At 43.1% G+C, this 24,991-nt stretch overlaps 1 protein-coding gene across 2 annotated transcripts in view; it reads left to right on the forward strand.

Annotated features, from left to right (window-relative positions):
* Positions 1 to 8,610: 8,610 nt before the first annotated feature.
* Positions 8,611 to 24,991, forward strand: part of LOC143296304 (signal-induced proliferation-associated 1-like protein 2) — a 63,327-nt gene continuing 46,946 nt past the window's right edge. For both annotated transcript variants that reach the window (XM_076608154.1, XM_076608155.1), the window contains exons 1-2: positions 8,611 to 8,745; positions 22,736 to 24,884. In XM_076608154.1, the coding sequence (XP_076464269.1) occupies positions 23,315 to 24,884 (1,570 nt within the window). In that variant the 5' untranslated portion in view covers positions 8,611 to 8,745; positions 22,736 to 23,314. The remainder of the gene's footprint in view (positions 8,746 to 22,735; positions 24,885 to 24,991) is intronic.

Raw genomic sequence — 24,991 nt, forward strand, 5'->3', positions numbered from 1 at the left:
CCTCTCTTGTTTGCCGTCCCACTTGTTGGCACTACACTGTGGACGTGCAGACCGCACCCTGCTGCTGGCGTTGGTGGTATTGGCCTGGGTGGTAGGGAGTGGGTTACAGGCCTGGGTGGTGCAGGCCTGGGAGGTGGGGAGCTGTTTGTAGGCCTGACTGGCGTGGGGTGGGCTTTAGGTGGTCGGGAGTAGGGTGTGTGGACTTTGGAGGATGGGTCTTTGACGGTCCACGATGGGTTTTCAGTGTACCGCGGGTGTGGGCATCAGGCTGTGACCTCTTCCCCTTCCCGCCCAAATGTTCTTTCATCAACCTTAAAAATTCAGAATTCAGGAAAGCTACCCGTTCGTGCAGCTGCTGAATTCTGTCTAGTCTACAGACTCTGACATGTCAGAATCGCTGTCGTTGTCACCGTTACAACCACTTTCACCGGCAATACCACTGTCACTGCCACCACTGTTTGTCTGCTGCCGACCTCTCTTGGCATGTCTCGATGCGGCCATCTGGAGAGCCCGGGCCTCGTCACTTTCTTCCGGCATTCTGGAGAGCTTCAGATCCAACTTGTGCCGAAGCTCGTGAGCTTTCCGCACGATCACGGTATTCCCAGGCAAATGTTTATAAGCCGTTTGGAACACGAGGCGCATGTCCGCCTCGAATTCCTCGGCAGTGGTGTAGACCTTCTGCTGCAGTTTTGTCTGCACAGTGCCAAGATCCATGGCTGCCTTAAACACTTTGCCTTTGTGCGACAGGTGGTGTGTGTCCATCGAGATCGATGATGACCATCGTTGTCATCCAGCTGGGGGATGGGGGGAGGGTGGTGGTGGGGTGGGGGGGAGGATGCTCATGAACTAGTCTATCTGTGAATGCGCAGATGGCTGAATAGTCCAATCTGCGCACGAAATGTTCGCTGACAGTTGGGGCAGACAAAGACAGGCATACCATTGTCAGGGAGCTTGTTTGCCCATGACTTTCTGGCCTGCCTCTTCTGAACAGCTGCAGCAGTCCTGTTGGCCTCGCACAACTTGGCGCCTTTGTGCACAGCAGCGCGCCATTTGTCACGGTCTACTGCAGATTCCTCCCAGGAGTCAGGGTTGATATCAAACGCTTTCAGAGAGACTTTCAGAGAATCTCTGAAGCGCTTCTTCTGACCTCCGTGTGATCTCTTCCCTTGTTGCAGCTCGCCATAGAAGAGCCTTTTGGGCAGCCGATGGTCTGGCATGCGCGCCACGTGTCCAGCCCAACGACAGGTACGGTTCCATGAAAGTCTTGGTCAGGTCCAGGTGCTGGGTCATGAGCTGGTGGAAAATGCGTTCACAGAACTGGAGCTGTGTGGACACCGCCCACAGCTGGTGATTGCTGCCCGCTCCGCACGTCCTCGTCACACTGGCGGCGGCCATTGTCAAGATTCGTATCGTCTGGTCCTTGTCTGAAACAGGAAACACCGATCGACGTTACAATTCAGCGCAGTCGGTTTACTTCTGTAACTGATAAAAACAAGAACACGCAATGCCGGCACAGACGTTATGCTTTGGAGTTTGCTATACACCGATTTCGCCGGCAGAGATGCCTACGAAAGATCCTCGGCATAAAGTGGCAAGACAGGGTCTCCAACCTCCAGGCCCTAGAGAGGAGCAGCCTGCCCAGCATCGAAAGCCTGCTGATCCAGTGCCAGCTACGCTGGGCAGGACATGTTGTCCGCATGACAGACAGCAGGATCCCGAAGATCCTTTTGTATGACCAGCTGAAGGAAAGCCACCGTGAACTTGGAAGACCCTGCAAGCGCTTCAAGGACACCTTGAAGACAAACCTCAAAGCCTGTGACATAGAAATCGCTTCCTGGGAAACTGATGCCCTTGACTGCTCTCGCTGGAGGATGCTGTGTTCTAGTGGCATAAAGACGTTTGAAAACAAGAGAATGCTAGCCATTAAGGAGAAGCGTCAGCGAAGGAAGCAGGGCTCAACTTCTGGAGACGTTTTCCCTTGCAACACCTGTGGGAAGTACATTGCATCCAGAACTGGCCTCGTCTCCCATATGATGGCACACACCGACAGATAAGCTTGCCTGACTACTCATCCGTCGGACCGACGGGAGACTCCATCACACCGATTAAACAAACAAAAACAAAAACAAAAAAAGCAAGAGGCACCAGTCCATAAGCTTTTTCTAAGTCTCTCTTTTACTGTGTGTATTCTCTACAGTGCTCATGAGATGAGGGTGCCAGGCCCCGTTTCAGTGTGGCCGTGATGGTCCTTGGCCCAGGCACTTCACTTCGGATTTTTCCTCACTCCCCCACTCATGTATCGGTCAGGGAAGGTTAGCTGAATCAGTGTGAAGGGAGGATTGGGCCCCGCTGACCTTCCAATGCCGAGCCCCAGACACAGTGGATATAATAATAATAATGGATACTTATATAGCACACTATCCAAGAAATCTGCTCTAGGTGCTTTACAAAAACACTTTAGTTAACATAACACATTACATCAATGTTACATACACTGACACACCAAAATGTGACTAAACACACACACACACACACACACACACACACACACACACACACACACACAGTGCGTATATACATATATGCATATACACATACATACATCTGTACCTAACAGCTACCATGAACACATACGCACACATAGGCACGCACAAACATACATAAACATACGTGCGCTTGCGCTTGCGCGTGCGCACGTGCACAAACACACACACACACACACACACACACACACCAACAAACAATACACATTCATATACATGCATGTAGTTATGTACACATACATATGTATACACACATAGTCAAGCACAGCTAACGCAAAGGAAGTGGACCTGCCACAACTGAACATATTGCTGAGGGAAAAGGTGAGTTTCTAGACGAGATTTAAAAGATGCAAGGGAATCAGAATGACAGAGGTTATCAGGGAGCTTGTTCCACGTCTTCGGCGATTGAAAAGAAATACCTGAAATCACTGCCCCTGTGAGGCGTAAAAGGCAAAGGGAACTTTAACATTTCCTGAACTATTCCTTTCACATTCCCTGCATTTACTTTCGATCTATCTGTACTTACGATCTAACTTTTAAATATTCACGCTCGCAAGCCGATTCCACAGCGCTGACGAACTCCCTGATATGTGAGAGCATCAGCCTGCATTATTAGTTAGTGTCCACTGCATGTTTATATGCCGGTAACATGTAGGGAAATTCATCGCATTATCCGATTCGCAGTTAAACTGTGGGAACCCTCATTGCATTATCCACTTTTTTCGTCAGTGCAATTTGTTCACGTGGACATAACTGACTATGACAAGGTATGCCGTCAAAGCCCAGCTTATTTTCATGACAGCATCACGCGTGCACTTCAACAAGGTATGTCGGATATCGAGTTAGTTCACGCGATGATACCACGTGGTCCAGGCACGTAAATATGCAGTTTGTTCACGAAAGGAAATCACGTGTGCACGTGTGTAGCCGGCGTAAATCAGTTATGCAAATCACTCGTCGGTCGGTGAACAGGGCACGTAAAATCTAATATGCAAATTGTGCACGTGAGGAAATCTGTGTGTGCACGTGTGTAGCGTGCGTTAGTTATGTGAATTGCTTCACTTGTGACCAAAAACAACACTTAATCCGAAAAAAAAGAAAGGTAGCTTCTTTCCAAAGAAAACACGCGTGTCAGTTGATTCCATCAGTCCATCCCTGAACATTGGATAGAACGAAGACTTCCTGACATCTGTGACGTTAATTCAAAAACAAGTCTGAAGAGGGAAGCCCTTAAACCCATCCTTTTGCCAACCTCTGCTTTGAACTACAACCAAATCACACTGATTCACCCACAAATAAATGACATTTGAAACTGAAAACTGCATCAGCAAAAAAAAAAAAAAAAAAAAAAAAAAAGAGAGAGAGAGAGAGAGAGAGAGAGAGAGAAACATTAAACACATCCAGCCCCTAATTCAAGAACGTCAAGAATCACGGCTACACATTTACAAGTTTTATCCCTCCCGGCTGAGGTATGCAGGATATCAAGTAACATTGTCGCTATTCAGTTAAAGAAATGAAACGCAATAACCATCAAACAGCAATTAGCGTCACACGTGATCGGTAACAATCGTATCACCTTTTCCTTCCCAGTTTTCCTTCTTTCTACACTGATTCAGGGCCGGTAATAATCCCCACGTTCAATCATACAAATGTTTGGCAGGCTTATGGCTTATGGTGTATGTCGTTTTTGTCGTTCTTTAAGGCAGCATTTAACCTTCACTTTTAAAGGCAGCCATACTTAACTCTCTGAGACTATGATTCTTTTTTTTTTTTTTTTTCAGTTTTCTCGTGTAAGACATACCCCATTCCTTGCTTAAAAAAAAAAAAAAAAAAAAAAAAAAAAATCCAACACCGATTTCGGTTTCAAATATATTTTTGGGAATGAACTTATTTCAAAGATCTGTAAAAGTCGGGAAATAAAATGAACTCATCTCCAGTTCACCAATATTGTAGTTGGGACATGAAAGTTGTTCACTAGGAATATATCACATCTAATGATATCAATTAAATATCTATAAGCAAATCATGCATGAGTGAGTAATTTCATTGTTGTACTAATATCGCGTGAAACATGTGTCGGAAATGAATATGAAAAAAACAACTAAAATTAAATTTCGGCAAAGATCAGTATAGTTTTAGTTACCATCTCTGTCAAAGAAGAAAGAAGCTAACAGACAACAAAAATGTACTCACCAGTTACAAAGAAGTGATTTTGAAAAATCAATGCAGCTGGATGATGTGTTTTGTTTCACAAGCTGTACTGCAGCGTTGACCAGCGTTCGAGTTAGTTGAGCTATACATCGAATAACCTCCTTATATACTGTGGAATAGTCACCTTCCGGTACCAACGATTACATTTGAACCAATCAGACAAAATAAAACAATACCAATGATGACATTTTAACCAATCCGACAGCCGAATACGGTACCAGTAACAACATTTTAAACCAGTCAGACAGAAGACGATATCTAATTCAAGCAAATAAACTAGAGTGCATGCTTTCAGACCAGTCGAAGAAGACGATATCTTATCCAACCGAGTGATATCTTACCCAAATAGAGGGTAATTAAAACCATACAGAAGACGATATCTGATCCAAGCTGATAAACCAACACCACCGTGGGGATGCCAGGGGTCTTTCAGTACAAATAGCATCCCTGACTCCTGGAAATTCTGTGCTGGAAATTTCCTCTTTTCTATTTATTTCTGTCTTTTTTTCTTTTCTTTTTTTTTTCTTCTTCCTTCGCTGTTGTCTCCTCATCTTCTGCCTTCCCATTCCCTTTAGTTTTTCGAGCAAGCCTTGACACTTTTTCTCAGTAAAAAAAAAAAGAAAAAAAAAGAAAAAAGAAGGGGGATGAAACAAATGAGAAAAACAGACCAGTTGGATGGCTTTTAATTAGGTCAACTGCGGTTTTTGTCAGAGACCAACCATTTTCTTTGCTAGGGTGAAAAACGCTGGACATAGCGAATGGAAGATTAAAGGATGTAATCATATCATGAAGGGGTTTGAAATGTAAATGTGTATTTGGACATTCGAGCAAAAAATGTGGGATGTCAAGGGTCTTACCACAAATACATAGTGGTGACGGTTTCAAAAATCTGCATAACCATGCATTACTTCTTAGCCTGTGTGTCAAGTTTCTTGTGGAAATTGATCCTGTGTGTCAAGTTTCTTGTGGAAATTGATCCTGGGGGGGTTAGTGCCTTTTGAAAGTATCATATCTTCAGTTTCTGTCATCAGTATGTCGAACAAATCTTTTCTCTGCGCTGGAGTTATATTGAAAAGGGTACAGATTTTTTGCAGTTCATCGTATCCGAGTCTTTTGCAGTTAAATATGAAATAATGTTCATCTTCTGGGCTTTCCGAGTTCGCCACACATTGGACAAGGAGATGTTGCTCGCCACACATTGGACAAGGAGATGTTGCTACGTCTGAATCGAACCATCTTCTGTTGACATTCAGTCCAAGTACTCTCAACTCTGAGCCTCGCAAAGCAGATTTTATGCCATTTATTTGTTATGATCTTTATATACTTCTCTGTTTGAAAAATTGATTTAAATGAATAGAACCATTTATACCTATCATTGCTCTCTATTTCTATGTGCCAGTTTTGTTTGTAACATGCTATAAGTCTATCTTTAAATTCCGATACAAAGCCGCCCTCGTGCCCCACTCCGTGGCACATCCAAATCGAGACTGAATCCATGTTCCATTAGTGTTTTCTTGATCTTTAAATTCCGATACAAAGCCGCCCTCGTGCCCCACTCCGTGGCACATCCAAATCGAGACCGAATCCATGTTCCATTTGTGTTTTCTTGATGTGGACTACCCAGTTCTGTTTGCCCTTCTCCTCTTGCAGCAGCAGCATCTCGTATGCTTGCCAACACAATCGTGATGTTGGCAGTCTTGTTAGTTTGAGCCAATATTTTATCAATGCATTTTACAATTGATGTAATCTGCAATGGGTACCTGCCGGTTTCACCATACATTACAGTATTTGATGAATGTAATGGGACACCAATAAAGCGCTTAACTGCCGGCAAATAACGTATGTACTTTTTCCATTTGATAATTTGTCATGAGTCCCAATATTTCTGCTCCATACGTTAAAAAAAAAAAAGAAAGAAAGAAAAAAGAGATTCTATTAAATAAGTGGTTCTCTGTCGGTGTCAAATATGTGTATTTTCCGTAGCTCTTTCATTCATTTTCAGTCCTCGTTAATATATTCTTTACTGAGTCAGTATTGAAGTATCACGTGATCTGATGAAGTACTGACGTGGTAATCATCGCTGTAGAACGCCCTGCTTGAAAGCATATGTAGTGTAGTGTAGTACAACGACTGAGTTGCGCCGACTGTCACAGGTGTGCTGAAGCGTGTAATTATTTTAGTTTTGTTGTCAAGGGTTCTTTTACATGGGCCTGGCACTTATAGTGCCGTGTCCTGCATGCACATAGGACTTTGGTCTTTGTCGCCCGTCTTCCAAAAGACTAGCACCCAGAACTGACACCACTCAAGGCGGTCTACTGAGTCAGTGGAGTGGTGCCCGATAAAGAATATAATGCCCGGCGGACTGAGTCGAACTCGTGAACACTGGCTTTCTTGCAGGGGGCCGGCATAGTGGCCACCGCTCCACATGTGAGATCAGTTGTGCACAGGTTCGATTCCCAGCGGCCGGGCAGGAGTCAGTCCTCCCGGACTTCTACTGATGACCCCACCCCTCCCACTGACCCACTTCCCTCCCCCTAAACTTTGTGTTAAGGTCCTGGTGCAACAAGTCTAAAGTTTCGTAAGAGATGACAGACCAGATGTTTCAGGTGCAGAACAATCACAACTGATGACCGTTGATACAGTAAAACAAAAACAAAAAACAAAAAGAAAGAAACAAACAAAAAAAAACAAAACAACAACAACAAAAAACAAACAAACAAACAAAAAACAAAAAATGCAGAGGACATAGACACCCTCCCCTCAAAGAAAGGACGTCTTCTCGATCCTCAGTCAAGGGCCGCAAACAGCCAGCACCCCTCCAGGCCCGCCAACAACAACAACGAAATAAATGTTTTAAAAAGAAGAAGAAGAAGAAAAAAAAAAAAAAAGACTGAAGAAAGACATGTTGTGCCTGACTGAGGTTTAATACAATAAAATACAACACAATACAATGCTGTAAAATCCAATAAACGTCAGTACAATGTGTGTGTGTGTGTGTGTGTGTGTGTGTGTGTGTGCCCGGTACGTGTGTGTGTGTGTGTGCCCGGTACGTGTGTGTGTGTGTGTGTGTGTGTGTGTGTGTGTGTGTGTTTAGTGTCACTGACATACACACATATGCCCGCGCGCACACACTGACACACATTGGCACTGCACTGACACACACACACATATGTACTGTGACCGGCCGCGCGTGCGCAGCGAAGCGGGGCTCCACCCCCCCCCCCCCCCCCTCCCCCACCTCCGCTCCTCCCCTCCCCACACACACTCCCCCACCCTAGCTGCAGACACACAGACAGTCGGACAGACAGATACTGGCACACACACACACACACACACACACACACACACACACACACATATACTGTGGCGCTCGCGCGCCCACACACACACACACACACACACAAACACTGATACACACACTGACAGCAACAACACACCATGTCGTAGATCGCTGGCCTCCAGTCCACTCCATCAGGGCTGACTAATAAAAATGAATGAAAGTTATTATTCAGATTAGCAACGACACGCAGACTGCTGTTGCGGCGACTTTGCCAGGATGTTGCATGATGATTTGTCATCTGAAAATCCAACATTCCAACAACTGTATCCTCAGCCGCGATATTCGGATGGAAAGAATCAACATTTCGATATGAGAACCATCACAGCAAGGTGAGGTGAGAGAGAGAGAGAGAGAGAGAGAGAGAGAGAGAGTACAGTTCAGAGGGGTAAGATGTTAGGGGTTTTGGACAGATGGGAGGGGCCGCCGAGGTTAAGTGTGGGATGGGTAGTGGAGGTGACTCGTCGGGAGGGTGGAGGGAGTTTCTGCCATACCGGAAGCACAAAATACGTCATCCAACGCAGTCACGTGACAGGACCAAAAATCTGTTCCAAACGTGCCTGCTGTGACTAGTGGCAGTAGCACGGCGTTCTGTCGTAGCTACAAGGATAATACACACTTCAAACTGTTGCGATTGTTGTTTTCTGCCAACAGGTGAGTAACCTCACTAACGTTTTGCAGGATTAACCCGTCTTGATTGTTGTGGTTTATTAGGAAGGCTGGATGTGCACTTCATTGTAAACTTATGTGTCGTCTGCGATGCACACAGCCAGTGTCAAGTCCAGTCCAGTTCCGTGTGGCTGATTTCACATCTATTTTTGACGTAGTTTTGTGTCCAGAGTAGTAGCCTCAGAGATAAGCAAGCCTGATGCAGCACACACTTCTCTAAAACGTTAATGCTTACAAAGCTGTGCTTTTGAGAACGGAATCAAGCGTCAGATTTGATTTTGAACCCATAACTTCAGACATTACAACACAGGTAGACAAGAGAAACAAAACGTTGCCCAGCGGAGGTTGTAGCGATATCAAGATGGCTCGGGGACGGTGTCGTACTTGATCGCTGGATCAATTGTAGGGGTGTGACATTCCGCAGGGTGAGGTTCAGATTGACGAGTTGCCTGTGGAATGTCCAGCATACCCACATATTTGTCGATGCGTGTGTCGGAGTTTAAAAGAAAAGATCAACAAAACACCCAGTCGTGTACCGAGTGACACAACAATAAAAACAAACAAACACACACACCAAAAACACCTTGGTCCAGATCAGCTCTCATCTTCTTACATTAGAAAAATAAAATCCCTCGCAACTCATCAGAAAAAAATTATAAACAACGAAAAAATGTTGTAATATTTTCATTATAACTGAAGTGTTAGCCATAGCATTTGAAGTTCATGGTTCACCTCAGTCACTCGTGATTCTGTTCTGTAAAAATTTGTATACACAGCATGGGTATGTATTATTTTTAGACTAACAGTAACATTCTGTTCAGTTTTGTTTTTCTCTGTCTAAATGTTTGCAGGGATGACCATGTGTATGGCTGGTCACTTGGAAGCGAAGAAAAGTATACACAATGCATAAATTTTACATGTCAAGTGATGAATGGTCTTCACTGACATGACAGATTAATGGATTATTTTCTAGTTACTGCTCCAGAAACTTACACAACATCTGATAAAACTTAGTTTTATGTGAAAAAAAAGAGATTTCTTGACAAAGACAGGTTGAAGGATTTTACATACGTATACTGTGTATAGTGCAATTAATGAGTTATCCCTTTAAGAATTGTTCTGATACCAAAATGTTTGTTACTTGTTGGTAGTGGTAAAAAAACAAAACAAAAAAAAAGCAAAAAAGAAAACAAGAAGAAGAAAAAAAACTGTCACAAAGTAATCTTCAACTTTCAATTGTTAAAGATAGAACAAAACAAACAAAAAACAAAAAAGAACAGCAAGAACAACAGAAAAAAGAAAACCAAACTAACCTCAAACAATAGTTTGATGAAAACAAAGTCTTAGTTAAATAGCCAACTGAATTGAATATGTAGTGAATGTCATAATTTCTGCATCTTTTTATTTTATTTTATATTTTATAGCAATTTTCAAAAGAAATCTGTGTCATCCTCTTATACTTAATTTAAATCAAAACTACAAAAGTCTTTATCATTATCTCCTTAATTTAATAATTACAGACTATGCTGAATGCAGTATGAGACATCCTTATGATCCTGTCATTAACTTGATTAAGATTAATTATGTATCATATGATTTGTTATGTCAAAATTTATATATTCAGAATTCTGTAGTTTGTGTTCCTTTATCAGTTTTATGCAAATTCAAGTTAATGGTAATCACCATCAGTAGACAAAATTGTGTTACATTTTCCCAGATTCTTTTCAGAATTGTTTTTATATAACCAGCCTTTGAATCATTTGATTAACATTATCGCTGTGGTTTGCTGCTAAATCTTAGTAAAATGATATTTTTTGATCGTCTTTTCAGTGCTTACGCTCACTCAAGAATTCTACACTCTTCCTTAGACTGTTGCCTTCTTTTCTTACCCTTCATGCTTCCTGTCTTTTCCTTTCAAGTTATTCAACTTCAAGTGTCTATCTCAGTGTCTCTCTGCATGTTTCGTGGTCTATCTGGGTGTCTCTGCAGACCTTGCATTGTGTACGTCAGAGCAAGCATAAGGTATGGAGGAATATGGAGACACACACAATAACACATGCATACAAGTACACAGACACATACTCCCAAAGAGACACAGAGAGACAGACAGACAGACAGATACACACACACACACACACACACACACACACACACACACACAGAGTGACACACACATTGTGGTTTAGTTGAATCTATCATGGTGTATGAGCGCATGTGTGTGTACACACATGATTCACACAAACGCAGACACAAACACAGACAGATGCACACACACACACACACACACATTCACACACAATGTATAATTAAACCATGATGAATCTTGAGTTTAAACTCTTGAAAAACAAGAAAGTCAGCAGAGACCTAAGTTTACAGAACTTTCAGCCTGATTATGCTTCCAGTATAAGCATTTTCAGTTTCATTGTCAGTTAAATTATTTTAGAAAAATGTATTCATGAACATGATGAATGCATGATAAATGAATAGGTCATTTGGTACAACTTGTGCACAGTTTTTAAAAATGTCTCAAAAGGGCAGGACTGGACCTGACAATATTTATAAAAGAGGGGGTGTGAAAGAATGAGAGGTATTTAGGTGAGGACTGTACACTTGATCCTTGCACAAGTAACCTGAACCTGTATTGTTAGTGGAAGAGTGATGATGTTGCCCAGTTGTGACCCTGTCTGTAGCATTGATGACAGACCCTCACCCTGTCTCATCAGGTGCTTTGTATAATGAAAGTTGTTTTTTTTAAATAATGTTTTTTTGTGCTTAATTAGTTTTTATTTATATATATATTTTAGTCATCAAATTACAAGAAACGTTTGTTTCATTGAAACTACTGATCCCAAAGCAAGGCCGATGTGTTGCAAAACTTGCATACATCATTTACATGTGCAATCAACAGAGATGGAGCATGCAAACACTGAAACAGGCTTGGGTTGGCCTATGACATTTGCTGACTGAACAAGATGTCAGGACTGTGTGTTCCTGGACTTGTGCCAGAGATGGCAGGAAAGACCTGCAGAGGAGTGGAGTAGAGAGGCATTGCAGAGATGGTTGAATCTGTGTCAGTTATTGTCAAGGGTCTTGATCTGGCAGCTGCATTGCCCTGAGGATTGCACAGCCTCATCAGTGCAGGGAAGGCAGAACCAAGGAGTTTTACCAGTGATGTAAGAATTGACAAGTGCACCTCTGAAAGATACCAGACAAGCATATATCATCTTCACTCACCATCACAGTGACATTATGTGTGTCGTGCTAACATACATGTAGGTGTTACTCAGTGGACTTGTGGACTTGCACATGTGCACTACACATGAATGCGCACATACATATACACACACACTCACACACACACACACACACACACTTAAATTATACATGTTGGTGTCACTTGGTGGACTTGTACTGTTGTAGAGTACACACACACACACACACACACACACACACACACACACACACACACACACACACGTGCACACACACACACACACACACACACACACACACACACACACACACACACACACACACACACCACTGATCTCAAACATCTCAATTCATCTCCATTGGGTCATGAACGTAGCTGGCATGTTTCTTCTGCTTACTTTTTTTTTTTTTTTTTTTTTTTGAAAAGGCCCACAAAGACTGCCCTATTTTAAAGAAGACTTTATTGAAACGAGATATCTTTCAAAAGATGGTGTGCTAGGAATGCATTTGCCTTTACAATACATTTACTCCAAGAGAATCATTTGGTAAATGACTGAATCAGTGTCAGTGCAAGACTGGATCAGTGATGGAAAGGATCACATTTTCATTCAAAATCAAACCTAAGTTTGCAGGTGTGGTGCCTTTGGCCTGAAACAAAGTTTCCAATCCTTTCCAAGGAGGTGGTGAATTTGTATGCAACATTCTCTACCTTGATGATTTTTCATTTTCTTTCACAGTGAACATTTTCCATACCAGACATATCTGGTGACTGAACCATTCATGGTGATATCTTCAATTTTGCTGTTAAAAAGAGAATATAGGTTAGCTTCACTTATGTCTTAGTTCACTTCTAGTTCACTTCTAGTACTATCCAGCTATTCCAGACAATTTCTTCCAAGAATCAATTATTATATGATCACATGATAGCTGGAGGTGTTTGAGGCATTCACTGTTTTTTGTTTCAGATCTTGTACAAGTTATAGTTGTCATACAAATTGTGTACAATAGTCATAGTGCCCTCTGCTTGTCTCATCCATGATTTTCCTTGTCATAGCTAAGACAACTGCGTTTTGAGTTCTTCACTGCATCATGCAGTGGGTTTTCATTGCTTTCTGACCAGTTTCTTGTGCTCTGGAATTTTATTGAATTCATTCTAACACAAGAGATTTCTTTGAGAAAGTTGTGAATCTTTGTTCATTGTCAACCACACTGAGAACAGTTGATTGGTGTACAGAAAGAGACGCAACTTGCAATATTTATTTATTTATTATTATCTCTAAAGCTGTACAAGAGAAATGTTGGCGCGCTTGCTGATAAAAAGCGACAAAGATACATATGTATCAAGGAAAAAAACCACCACCACCCCCCAAAAAAAAGCATATATATATATATAGGCATTACAACCACAGAACATCACAAAGTTCAGTCATGCTTCCATGCTGCAATAACACTCATTCATAATAAGTGTAGTTTCAGTTTCAGTTTCTCAAGGAGACATCACTGCGTTCACTGATATTTTATACATAATACAGTATTATACACTGCAGCATATCTGCAAAGCAAATGTCTGACCAGCAGTTAAAGTTTTAAAAACCCAGTGTGCTTTGGCCTTTGACTGGCTTGAGGGAGAAAAAAAATCATAATAAATAAGGATACTTATATTAGTCATAATAAGTTTATTCTTAATGCAGTATAAATTCATGTAATACATATTCAATACTAATTTATTGCTATGCTCAGTCTGTAACTGTAGATTTAGATTTCATACCAAACTAAAAATGAATTAACATTATAACAAATAAATGATAGTAAAACACCTACAGAGAAAAGGGAGTAAACAGATTTTATTATGTCAGCAGTTACAAAAGTTTAGTTTGACAGTGTTGTGTGTGCTGGTTACCTTGGTTGTAGTAGAAGGGTATGGTGTAGCCTGTCAAGAGTTCATTGAGTTCATGTTGTGTGTTGGTAAGCCTGGTTGTAGTGGTATGTGGTCAGTGCTGTAGCCTGAACTAATGTTTTTGGTTGGACTGGCTGTACTGTGTGGTGTGGCCAGTCAATAGTTCATTCACACTGTTACTGTAGGGTGTGTTGCCAGTGTTGGTCAGCCTGGTTGTAGTGGTGTGCTGTGGTATGGTCAGCTGTCAAGGGTTGATCCTTCAAAAACAAGGTTGTATACATGCTGACTGGCCTTGGGCTTGTACTAGTTGCAATGAGTTATGAGCAGCCAAGGAAAGAGAGGGAGGAGTGCCAACTGGTTTGATTCAAGTGGGTCATGGCAGGGGCAGCTTGACCAGTCATTAACACACACCAGAGGAAAGAGTGTAGGAGGGAGGCAATGATTACTAATGTGGCAGTGTTCTGTATAACACTCAGTGTCTAGTTTTTTGGCTGGACAACTTTTTTGGGGGGTTAATATCTGTGCAAGGAACATGACTGGGACAGTGGGAGTGGGATGTCAGCATACACTGTTACAGTTGTTCATGTGGTTGAATGGAAAATTGGAATGCACAATGGCATTCAAACAATTGTGAGAGATTGACTCAGTGAGTGACTTATTTCTCTCACTCTCTTTTGTCACAACAGATTTCTCTGTGTGAAATTTGGGCTGCTCTCCCCAAGGAGAGCATGTCGCTACACTGAGAGCACTACCCATTTTTTTGTATTTTTTCCTGTGTGCAGTTTTGTTTGTTTTTCCTATCGAAGTGGATTTTTCGACAGAATTTTGCCAGGGACAACCCATTTGTTGCCATGGGTTATTTTACGTGCGCTAAAGTAAATGCATGCTGCACACAGGGCCTCGGTTTATCGTCTCATCAAAATGACTAGCGTCCAGACCACCACTCATGGTGTAGTGGAGGGGGAGAATATACTGGCGACTGAGCCGTGATTTGAACCAGGATGCTCAGATTCTCTTGCTTCCTAGGCGGATGCGTTACCTCTAGGCCATCGCTCCACTATAGTACCTGCTTTTTGAAGGTGCATGGTTAACGCAGTTTTATTCATTAGAAACAATAACTAACTTCAATGCTGACAATGATATCTTGCAAGTCAGGTGTAACAAGAACACATAGCAGAGCACATATGTTTTGATCATAAAAATGATATGATTGTCTTTGTCCTGTTCTGATTTAGATTATCTTGTTTGTTAGATAATAGTAAAGTAAGACTATGTTCTTATATAATGGGTGGAAATGAAAGAAGTCCATAAGTTGGATGTATGATGTACTGCTATGGTCGTAAGAAATGTTGTTTGGCAAATGAATGACCTGAAGTCTGCTGATTGATTGTGTTCTGAAAGAAAGTTGTTGGCTTTTGTTTTAAAGAAATCCTGGTTTATGACAACAGTCTGAAAGAAGTCTGGGTTGGCAAAAAAAAAAAAGAAAGAAAAGAAAAAGAAAAAAAAAGAAAGAAAAGAAAAAGAAAAAAAAAGAAGTCTGGGTTGGCTGTGGTCGGAAAGTAGTGAGAGGTGTCTGTAGCAAACGACAGCAAGGGATTTATACATTCATGTCTGTGATGATATGATTTCTCAATGCTGTCAGTTTAGATATTCTTTGTCTATTCTAGCCATTTTATTTCTTATTATATTTTATTGTAAAATTTTGTTGCCATCACTTTGTACAGGTTATGCTGCCACTGTTGCAACTTGCATAGCTGTCACTGTGTACTGAAAGTGTGCCTGCTGGTTATGGTATTGTGTGACATATATTTAATCAGTAATATTTATCTTTAAGTTTAACCCACATCTTTGGAAGCAGGGGAAGTTGGGGAGAAAGAGAGAGGGAGAGCCTACAAGATGGAGCTCCAGATCAGTGGTATATAAGAAAGAGGGGACCCAGTTGGTCAATACATTTATTTTACACATGCAGCAGCTTGTACTGTAGTTTTCAGAGTTGACCTTGAGCTAATAGAAGGAACCTGCTGGCAAACCAAAGGTTTTGACTTTATTGTGACCCTATCCAGGAGTATCATTCAGTATGTTCAGTGTCTTCTCCAGCTGGTGTGGAAGGCTACTAGTAAATGGCACAGGGGTTGAAACAGAGAGGGCTGGACAGTGGAGGGCAAATGTTAGGCATGTTCAGTTGTGTGTGTGTGTGTGTGTGTGTGTGTGTGTGTGCCCTGCAGTGTTACCATTTTTTTAAGGCAGGGCAGTTGAGAGGGTGGTGCAGAAAGCTTATTATTTGAAGCCAGGAATGTCAGTGGGCAGCATAAAACAGTCCCCATCTGTTTATCACCAATGCCCTCTGTCTCCAATGCCCTCTGTCTCCAATGCCCTCTGTCTCCTTCCACTATTATTACAATACATTATTGGGCACTTCAGACATTTATTTGGAAGAGACAATAAACTTGTTCTACAGCATTGCTACTATCTGCACGATGGATACCTGTGGGACCACAGAATGTTAGGTTAAATGGGGACAGTGACAGGTGATCACAGGGATCTGCCTTTTGTCCAGTCTTGATTTGTAAGTAATCATTATTTACTTAAATTTTTTTTTTTTTTTACCATTGACTAGTCATTAACTGCAAAGCTAGCTGAACATCACTATCATAGGGACAGTGGTTATTTTTACTGTGCAGCTTTGCATTCCCTTCCAGGTCAGTTTATTCATCAGTAGAGCTAAAATCTGTATGATAGAGTCACCGTTTACGGTAGTTTGAGAGGATTTGGACAAGGAGGAAACGGATTTGGACAAGGAGGAAACAGCTGACACAGAAGATGTGTACAGTACATACATTATTAACAAACAGCATTTACATTGCGCGGTTCTTTGGTTCTTTCGGGAGAAACTCATTGGGCAGGATCTTTGGATATGGGTCAGTCTGCACGGGAAGTCGGTGTTACAAATCTACCCATCTCCCCCCCCTCCCGCCCCCTTCGGATCAGCAAGGCGGTCAGCGGTGGCGGCGATTTCAGAAAGGAAAGAGGAGAAAGGTCAAGTTGTGTACTGCCATTCTCACCACGTAGTGGGTAGAGGGAGTGGTGGTGTGCTATCCACAACATTCCAGGCTGCACTGTTCAGTGTTGACACAGGAGAGCCCCGCATTCCATGAGTCGTCTGCCCCTGTCCACGGAGTACCGCCCTGGTAACAACCTTCCCATCCCCTCCCCCTCCCCGTCTCTTGCTCAGTCCCTTCTGTCTTTCCCTTTCAGATTTTCAGTACAATGCGGTATAGTAGGAAGTTACAGGTCTTTGGTCCTTCACGCCCTTGCTCCTGTCTGCCCACCTTGTTAACCAGTACAACTCGTACTGGTGTGAATGTGTGTGTGTGTGTGTGTGGAGGGGGGAGGGGAGGGTTGGGGGATGGGTGGGTGAATTATTTTTAGTTATATAAGGTATCTTGTGTTCATTTTTTTTTTTTTTTTACCTTTTAGGTATTTGTGTGTGTGTTCCATTTGTAAACGCCTAGGGCTTTTCAAGATTAGGTGTAAATGCTCATAATGATGATAATAATAATGATATTGATAATAATAATGAAGAGTCGAATACGCACACATGTTCACATACAGCAAGTTGAGTATTAAAACATACGCATCACACATGTATACACACACAGACTGTTACTGTGTTAGTGTTACACAAGCATGCTTGCATGCTTACACCATGTTCTCTCTCACAATCAAATGTACGCAAACACTCACACATGTATACACATGGGAGTTTTTCATATTTTTGTTTTCATAATTTCAATTGGGTACCTGCCTCAAGAACAGTTTTTACTTTAAACTTCATGTTCCCTTTGTCTGTGATTCACCACATTCTCAGTGGTCATGAGGAAGAGGTGCTGATAATTAAAATGTGAATGTACATGACTATGAGTGTGTGTGTGTGTGTGTGTGTGTGTGTGTGTGTGTATGTGTGCGTGAATGCTTGCTAGAAACTTCTCAACAAGGATACAGGTTCTAGGCAGTGCTCAGTGTTTCAGTCTGCCCACTCAACTCAACTGAAACAGAAAAAACAATGAAAAAAAAAAGAAGTAAAATCCACAGTTACAGACAGATCATGACTATTTGATGGAATGTGGCTTTGTCAGTTTGTGGGTGTTAGTTCACTAATGAGAAAGAGTGACAAAGGGAGAGTGCAAGTGGGTGAGTGGTGGCACAGGAATGTGGATATGTTGAAGTGAGTGGACCATGAAAGCTAACACCTGGAACATGATCTGCTGCATGTACCAGCTGACTTCCTGCACTGCTTTAGACATTTAGTGTACTCTCTCTCTCTCTCTCTCTCTCTCTCTGTGTGTGTGTGTGTGTGTGTGTGTGTGTGACAGACAGTATTCAAGGGGCAGAATCATGATGGTTGCGCACATTGAACATGTTGAAGTTCATTAGTTGTAAAAACTGGGTGTAAATCTGAAACACATATATCCTCAACAGTCAGTAACTTGGACATTGATTTAATGTTTGTGCCAGATTGGCATCCACTTAAGGACAACATCAAGCTAAGTATAACATGGGCTGACAGCAGCGCGTGGTAGGACTTTGAACAAAAGAAGGCTGAAGTCCAGCAGATCCCTTTGGCCATCCAAAAAAGAACAGGTCTTCATTCAGTCTTTACTGCACAGTGGTTTTGTGTCAGAACAGAAATGACTGCACTGAATTTTTATCTTAGGGGTTTACAATACACAGCTCAGGGCAACCCAACCTCTATTTTTCTTTCCCTGGAGTTGGAATAATAATGATAAAGATAATGATAATATAGGTCATGTTGAACGCGGTACCACATTCTAGGAGCAGGCCCATCGCGCTTTACTGTAAAATGGAGGCAACATTTTTTAAATTTTTTATTTATTTTTTTAAATATAAAAATCGCCGAGAGAAGTGAAATAGCATATTTCATGCATGCATGGGATGATGGGTGTATAATGTGATGGTGTGAAACGAAGATGTGAAACAGGAATAGAAGAGTGTGGAGTATTGGCCAGGGTGATGGCACATGTTTGTACTGTAGGTCAATCCCGTGGGTCAGCCAGGCAGTGGAGGTTGCTCATTGCAGAGGGAGAGGTATGCGGGTGGGGGTTGTGGCGGCAGGGGGATGGGGGGAGGGGCAGAAAGGATGCAGTGTTAGTTGGTGTGAGGGAGAATCGGCCCAGTGTTGTGTAATCTTTGCCCGCCACTGGCACCGCTCCTCGCTGCCTGCAGGAGATAGTGGTGGCACAAGGACTGCTGTGTCTGGGGAACAAGGTGTTCCTTACTGTCAGGCCACCAGTCTTCAGGGACAGGGAGGGGAGTGCTGAAGCTTCCACTGTTCTCCTGTGTCAGACGGTGTTGGAACCAAAGAGAACTCCTATTGTCTGTCTGGCTATGGGGTGGAAGCAGGGAGGCTATGATGAGAGAGAGGGGGTTGCTGGGTTGTACCGGGTAGTCATGGAATCATCTAAACATAAAGTAAGTGAAGGAAAGAGAAGAGCATGACGTAAAGAAAAGAAAGCGGCATGCTGCAGTGTGGAAAGAGCCTCCAGACTGGCGTGGACATGGGAGTGCTCCGGCAGAGAAAAGGATGGCTGGGATGATGTCAGGGCTCTGCCATCAGTTCCTTTTTAGTGCCTCTTTTCGCCCTTACCTGCTGTTTTGATGTGTCCCAATTTGGCAACAGTAATTAGATTAGTTGGCGAAGAAAAACCGTTACACGGATCCTTGCTCTGACACTGCAGGCGTGATTAACGCTGATTCATTGAATATGGGTGTGGGAGGAAGGGAGTGGGTGAGTGGGGGACTGGATGATTGATGCCAGTTTTCATGTGCTGCTTGTTTGTCGCTTGTGCACATCACCACCCTTCCACTGACGGTCTGTTACCAGGGCAGGCGAGGAAAGGCACAGATGTGGTGAGAGTGTGGGGGAGGGAAGATAGTGAGGTTGGAAGGGGGCAAGGCAGGGGATGCGGTAATGTGTAGAAAAGAAGGGGTGACTGTGAGAGCCCATGGTATGGGGCCGACTATTGAGGTGTATGGAGAGCTCAACGGGGTTCACAACACATGTACTCCAGCCAGTTAGTACCAGCTGTGCTCTTCACATTTTGAAAGAAAACTGCAAGTAGGTCCTACACAGCCCATCTTTGTAACACAGCTTCCTAGCAATCTCATCTCACCAATAATCTCTCTCTTTCTCTCTGCCAGCCAGCCACTCTCCCCTCCTATCCCCCTGCTCATTCTCCCCTCACTTTTTCTCAAGCCAGAGCAGTGGAATAGCAACATTTCCGTTTTCCCAGCCCTCTGAACCAAAATGAAGAAGATGGAACAGCTGCATACAACATACAAGACAGAAGGGGGAGAGGGTGCTGGCACCTGATGAGGTACCTCAGACAGCGGGACCGGTGATGGTGATATGAGAGGGTGGGTGGTGGGTGATGGGATTTCCTTACATTAGGAGAGGGGGTATGTATACATGTATGAATGTGCTGATTGGATGAGGTTGGTTCAGGGGGAGGGGGATGGGGGGAGGGGGGGGGGCATTAGGATGTTCCCCTAGAGAGGGAGGGGGAGGTGTTTGGCTTTGACAGGGGTCTTTTGCTAAGGAGGAATGCCAGTACCAACATTTGAAAGTCAGTATTTGGGTTGCATCATTCAACAGCATAGTCTTGACTTCTGATGTGTGTCGGTGTGCTGGACTGCTTTGATGCTGCCTGTCAAGCAGACCTGTACAACTTCTTTGGTGGTGAAGTGAGTGGCTGTGAAATCTGCCAGTGTATAGGGGCAGGAAAGTGATGGAATGCTGAGCGCATGGCTGGGACACTTTACTACAATTAGCCTTGGTGCTGTCTTGCAGGTTGGGGTGGGGATGGGGTTAAATATATTGCATGAAGGATGGTGGAGGGTGGGGATAATGATGTACATCATGTAGTATACAATGCAGACAGGGAGATCATGTGGAGGTAGAGGTGTAAAGGGGGTGAGGTGTGGCTCCACATTTATGGCTCCACTGCCTGTGATGTCACTTTTCTATATTGAGTTGTCAGTGTGTGTATACATGTGTGTGTGCATGCATGCTCATGTAGAGTATGGGGAGGTATTTGTCAAGAAGGGCGATGTTGTTATTGTGATGAATATTTGTTGTTCTGCCTATATAGTTATTATTCTGATGTCAAAGAATCAATATTTTGAGCAATGTTTTGCTTTTTTACTTCCCACTATAAAACAAATTATATTTGTATAGATTTTAAACCTAGTAAGAAAAAATATTAAAAAAAACAAACAAAACAATGAAGAGATGCATAAAATTGGGTAGATAGATAGGATATGCCTTATGTTGAACAAATATTATTACCTCTAAATAGAAACGCATGTCATTGTGTGTATGAGGGATATATAACTCATGTTTAGTGCACATGAGATTGACAGTTTGAACACACACACACACACACACACACACACACACACAGTGACACACACACACACACACATATATATATATATTATTATTATTATATATATATATATATATATATATATTATTATAAAATATACAACTTGGTTTTGCTCAGGAATTGTACCAGTGATAATTGCCAGTGATTTCTGGGCTGTTTATAGGTCTACCTCAAACACATTCAGATCATTTATGATATAAACATGGGGTAGTGAGGTAGAGAGCAGCTTTCATTGTTTTTGTTTGGGTGTAGGTTAGAGTGCCTGGTGTATTATTGATTTTTGCACACTAGTATGACATGAACTGGATTTCATGGTGGCGTGCATGCATCTACTGATCTAGAGAAGTGCAGTTATAACTGAATTACTGTCAAAGCCATAATGATGATAATGAAGTCTTTCTCTTCAGGGTGACTGACCCTTATGGAATCCATGGATAGTATCAGAAGGGTAATCAATGGACCATATAGATAGTTTACCTTATGATTGCCTGTTGGGAATATTATAAAAAAAATTTAATAAGCTGAATATATATATATATATATATATATATATATATATATATATATATATATATATATATATACACACACACACACATATACACAGCCTGGAAATAGCCCCTTTGTGTTGTTCGTTTCATTTGATTTGACTACATCTGGCTTATGTGATGAATCAAGGCTATCAATGAAAATGATAATTAAATTTCCTCAAAACACTCATCTGCCAACACAGAGTCTGTGAGGTCTGGGTTCAAATCCTGCTCTTGCCCTTTCTCACAGATTTGACTGGAAAATTAAACAATGTCTAGTCATTCAGATGAGACAATAAACCAAGGTCTTGTGTGCAGCACGCACTCGGCACACTGAAAAAGAACCCATGACAACCAAAGTGTTGTCCTCTTGCAAAATTCTTTAGAAGAAATCCACTCTGATTGGTACACAAATATGCATGCACTCAGAGCCTGACTGAGTGCAGTGGGTTATGCTTCTGATCAGGCATCTGCATAGCAGATATGGTTCAGCATATAATTTATGGATTTGTCTGAACGCAGTGATGCCTCCTTGAGAAACTGAAACAGGAAACTTTATTGTGTGTCTGTGTGACATAAAAATGACATTGGACAATGGTACAGTGAATTAAATGTTTAGAACTACAACACAGTATGACAGTAGAAATGGCACAGTTAATCAGATGTCTGAATGACATAGTATCACATAGTGACAGTAGAAATGGCACAGTGTACTTAGGTACATGTATGTATCATTGTATGACACAATGGTGACAGTGAATAGTGGTTCAGGCAATTAGATGTCTTTGTGACACAGTAGTAGCAGAGACAGGAGTGAGGTGGTGAGTGCAGTGTGTCCTTGCAGTAATGAAGTGTGGTGCCTGTTTCAGGTGGAGCTGCCAGCCCAGGGGGGAACAAAGGAATGTGGCTTCCTCAGGGAACCTCACGTTGCCATTCCACTCCTTGTGTGTGACCACTTCGTTATTGTCCTATGTGGGGGCTGTAGACCAAGACAGTCGGCATCTGCTGCAGGTCTTGTGGCAGTGATAAGCTTGTGACTGGTCTGCGGGAGCTGTGCTGATCAATCTCTGCCATGTGTCACAGGATTGGTCTGAATGCACAGAAATCATCTACCTTTACCATGACATCTGGTGCTACTCTGCTGGTTTGACAGTGTGTGGAACTGGAAGCACGAAAAATGTGTTTAGGAAATAATGTTAATTTGTCAAACACCAGAAATTTGTGCAGAATCTTTTAATCATTATGCTGTAAAACTAAAGTCAGGTGCATGAGGTCCATGTTTTATTGGGACTGTTTTCTTTTTTTTTTTCACTTGAGGGACACTTCTTTTAGTGTCTGCATCATCCCATTTCACCAGGAGAGATGAGTGATTGTGTCACCTGATGGCTGGATGACCAGTGTTGTTTCGTTGGAAAACATGTGCAAGTGTGCGTGTGTGACTTGACAAGATGTCACACCCTCCCAATGAGCTGGAGACCATTCGCCAGCGAGCACGCCAAGCTGTGGAGTATTACAAACGACAGGTGAACTCAGCGAGTGCTGACAGCGGTGGCCAGGGTGGCAATGTCAGGTCCAATGCCTCTGCCAGTCCCTTTTCCTCAGCCTATCACCGCTCCATGGATAAGGAAGGGGCGCAGGAACAGTGCAATAGGGTTGGAGGCCAACTTCAGGGTCAGAGATCCTCCATGGAGGACATTCTGCATGGAGGAGTGGCCCCAGCCTCTTCCAACAGTTTTTATCGTGCCAAGATGAAGGCAGGGATCATAGACATGCGCAGCTCTTACAATGAGCGCATCGGTTCAGGGTCCAGCAGACAACGTTCTAGAACCTTTCATGGACCTCACACAGGCAGGACTCGAACACAGACCTATGCTGTTGATCCTTACAAAGCCAAACCTTCAGCCTCCATCACGGGGAAACCCAAAGAATCTCCTGCACCTTCTCAGAGGCCCAATGTGGGCTCCCCTCCTTCTCCGTCCCCTCCTCAGCGCTACACCAATCACCAGGCGGCGATGAGCAGCACAGCCAGGGTGGGAGGGTCACGGCGCAACAGTCGAGGTTTGTATCGCAGCAACAGCAACCTGGAAATGGACAGCATGGAATGTATTGAGGATGATCTGCCTCCGGCAGCACTCCATCGTGAATATGGCAGCACTTCCTCTCTGGACCTTCTTGCTTCTGCAGGCCAGGAAAACTATGCTGACATGCTTAAAGACTTCAAAAATGGCCATTCTCCACCACGTGAGCCGCGCCTGCGCCAGTTATTGCAGCAGCAACAGCAGCAGAAGGTGATGAATGGAGTGATGGAGAAGGAAGAGGATGAGGGTTCTGACCACGGCAAGTCCAAGAACAAGTCCAAGGGCAAAGAGAGGAAGACCCGGGCCAAGTCCATCACAGGAGACAGCAGCAGTGCCAGTATTCTGAAGAAACTGAGGGGAACGTCCAGCAAACATGATGCAGGGGATGGGCCAGCAAAGTCAGACGATAAGTGCAATGAGGAATCAGCCTCTGAGGAGAGACTGCGTCAAAAAGCCTTTATTCATTTTGACTGTCAGAGTGTAGGTGTGCGCCTGAGCAAATCAAGTAAGAGTCATTCGTTACCTAACTACATGAAGAACATCACCACTGGTGCGTCAGCAGCCTCTGTCAAACGCAACAGTTACGCTGTCAGTGACAAGGACCTGGCTGAGGGGACAGAGGATGATGATGTGGGGGATGGGAAGAACAACGACTTGGTGTTGTCCTGCCCCTTTTTTCGCAATGAGCTTGGGGGGGAGGGCAGCGTGCTGACAGGGGTGGCACCGCTGGCAGCTTACAAACATTCCACCACCAGCAACACCAGTGCAATGTCCCCCTGCCCCTGTGTGCGCCACCCGGCCTGCTGTGGGGTGGCCATTTTAGACTCCTCTCCTTCACCCTCAGGCAAAATCCTCCCCCCTCTGGTCAAACACCGTGGCTACGTTATAGAGTATGTGGACCATGGTGCCTACTATTACCGCCACTACTTCCACTCCTTTGGTGAGTCCTCTCACTCCTCACATCACCTTTCTGATTCTGTTTCTTGATCTTATCCTTGTTCATTTAGTTCTCACAACCCAACGGACTGAACAGTCTGAACAGGTCAA

Source organism: Babylonia areolata, chromosome 21 (genome assembly GCF_041734735.1).
Source record: "Babylonia areolata isolate BAREFJ2019XMU chromosome 21, ASM4173473v1, whole genome shotgun sequence".
NCBI lineage: Eukaryota > Metazoa > Mollusca > Gastropoda > Neogastropoda > Buccinidae > Babylonia > Babylonia areolata.